The sequence below is a fragment of the Microtus ochrogaster genome, unplaced genomic scaffold (assembly GCF_000317375.1).
Source record: "Microtus ochrogaster isolate Prairie Vole_2 unplaced genomic scaffold, MicOch1.0 UNK90, whole genome shotgun sequence".
NCBI classification, from domain to species: domain Eukaryota; kingdom Metazoa; phylum Chordata; class Mammalia; order Rodentia; family Cricetidae; genus Microtus; species Microtus ochrogaster.
This window is the reverse complement of record NW_004949188.1, coordinates 1200549-1201728: the sequence shown is the minus strand read 5'-3', so window position 1 is coordinate 1201728 and position 1180 is coordinate 1200549. Positions and strand designations below refer to the sequence as shown.

Here is a 1180-nt window from a genome sequence, read left to right as displayed (position 1 = left end):
CGGGGTCCCGCGCGCTCTCGCGGGGTCGCGCGGTCGGGCGCAGCGCGTCGGGCGCGCGGCTCTTGTTGGTATTGTTGTTGCGGTTCTCCTGCGGGTCCACCACGAGCGGCCGGTCCAGGTGCGTCTTGACGTCGGGCCGCAGCGGGCGCGCGTAGGCGGTGGGCCAGCGCTCAGCCGCGTCCCCGTACAGCGCCTCGCGGCTGGCCAGCAGGTTCTGCTTGCGCATCTCGCTGGTGCGCTGCTCCCACACGGACTTGGCAGGCTTCTGGTTCTTCTGCTGCTCCTTCCTGCAAGGCACGAAGGGGGCTGCTTGCTGTGCTGTGCGGCTGTGTGTGAAGGTGGGGTGCTGTGCCCCCCCCCCAGGGTTCTTTCAACTTTATAAATTGATGTATATGCATTTATATGTGAGTGTGCCTGGCCAGGCAAGTGTGTGATAGTTAGAGGACAACTAACTATCTGCAGTCGGTTCTCTTCTTCCACTGTGTAAGCTCCTGGGGACTGAATTCAGGTATGGGGCCTTTACTTAATGGCCCTTTCTTTTGGATTGCTGAGTAGGGGTCAGTTTCCCATCTCTGCTTCTCCACTGCTAGGAAGACTGGTGTGATTGGTCTGTTGATGGGCTCATAGCCCTGTGCACTGATGAGAAATGACAGAAACTTTAGGAGGCAGGGTCTGCTTGGAGGAAGGTTATTTAGAGCCTACCTCAGAAGGACGTATTGGCACCTCCCTTCTCTTCTTCTCCAGCACCGTGAGCTGAGCAGTTTGGTTCCATTATGGGCTTCATTAAAATGCCCTGCCTCACCACAGGCTCCAGCTGTCTCAGCAGGAGCGCTCCTGCCTAGATTCTACAGAGAGGGACTGGGTGTGTGACTCACTGACTCACTGGTGAAGGCCTGGCTGCCTACCATGTGTGAGTCCCTGGGTTCCATCCCCAGTGCCAGAATGAATCAATGAATGAATACATAAATAATTTAAATAGTAGTAATAAAGTCAATGTTTGATCTTTTTCTTCAAGTTGTGGGCAGCTGGGGTGCGCAGGTAGGGGTTGTGGGCAGCTGGGATGTACAGGAGGGGTTGTGGGCAGCTGGGGTGTGCAGGAGGGGTTGTGGGCAGCTGGGGTGTACAGGAGGGGTTGTGGGCAGCTGGGGTGTACAGGAGGGGTTGTGGGCAGCTGGGGTGT

At 56.9% G+C, this 1180-nt stretch overlaps 1 protein-coding gene across 1 annotated transcript in view; it reads right to left on the bottom strand.

Moving 5' to 3' along the window:
* Cacna1a (calcium voltage-gated channel subunit alpha1 A) overlaps positions 1-1180 on the bottom strand; it is a 243021-nt gene that overhangs the window by 90209 nt on the left and 151632 nt on the right. The window contains 1 exon segment of the mRNA XM_026777920.1: positions 2-287. Within this exon segment, the coding sequence (XP_026633721.1) occupies positions 2-287 (286 nt within the window).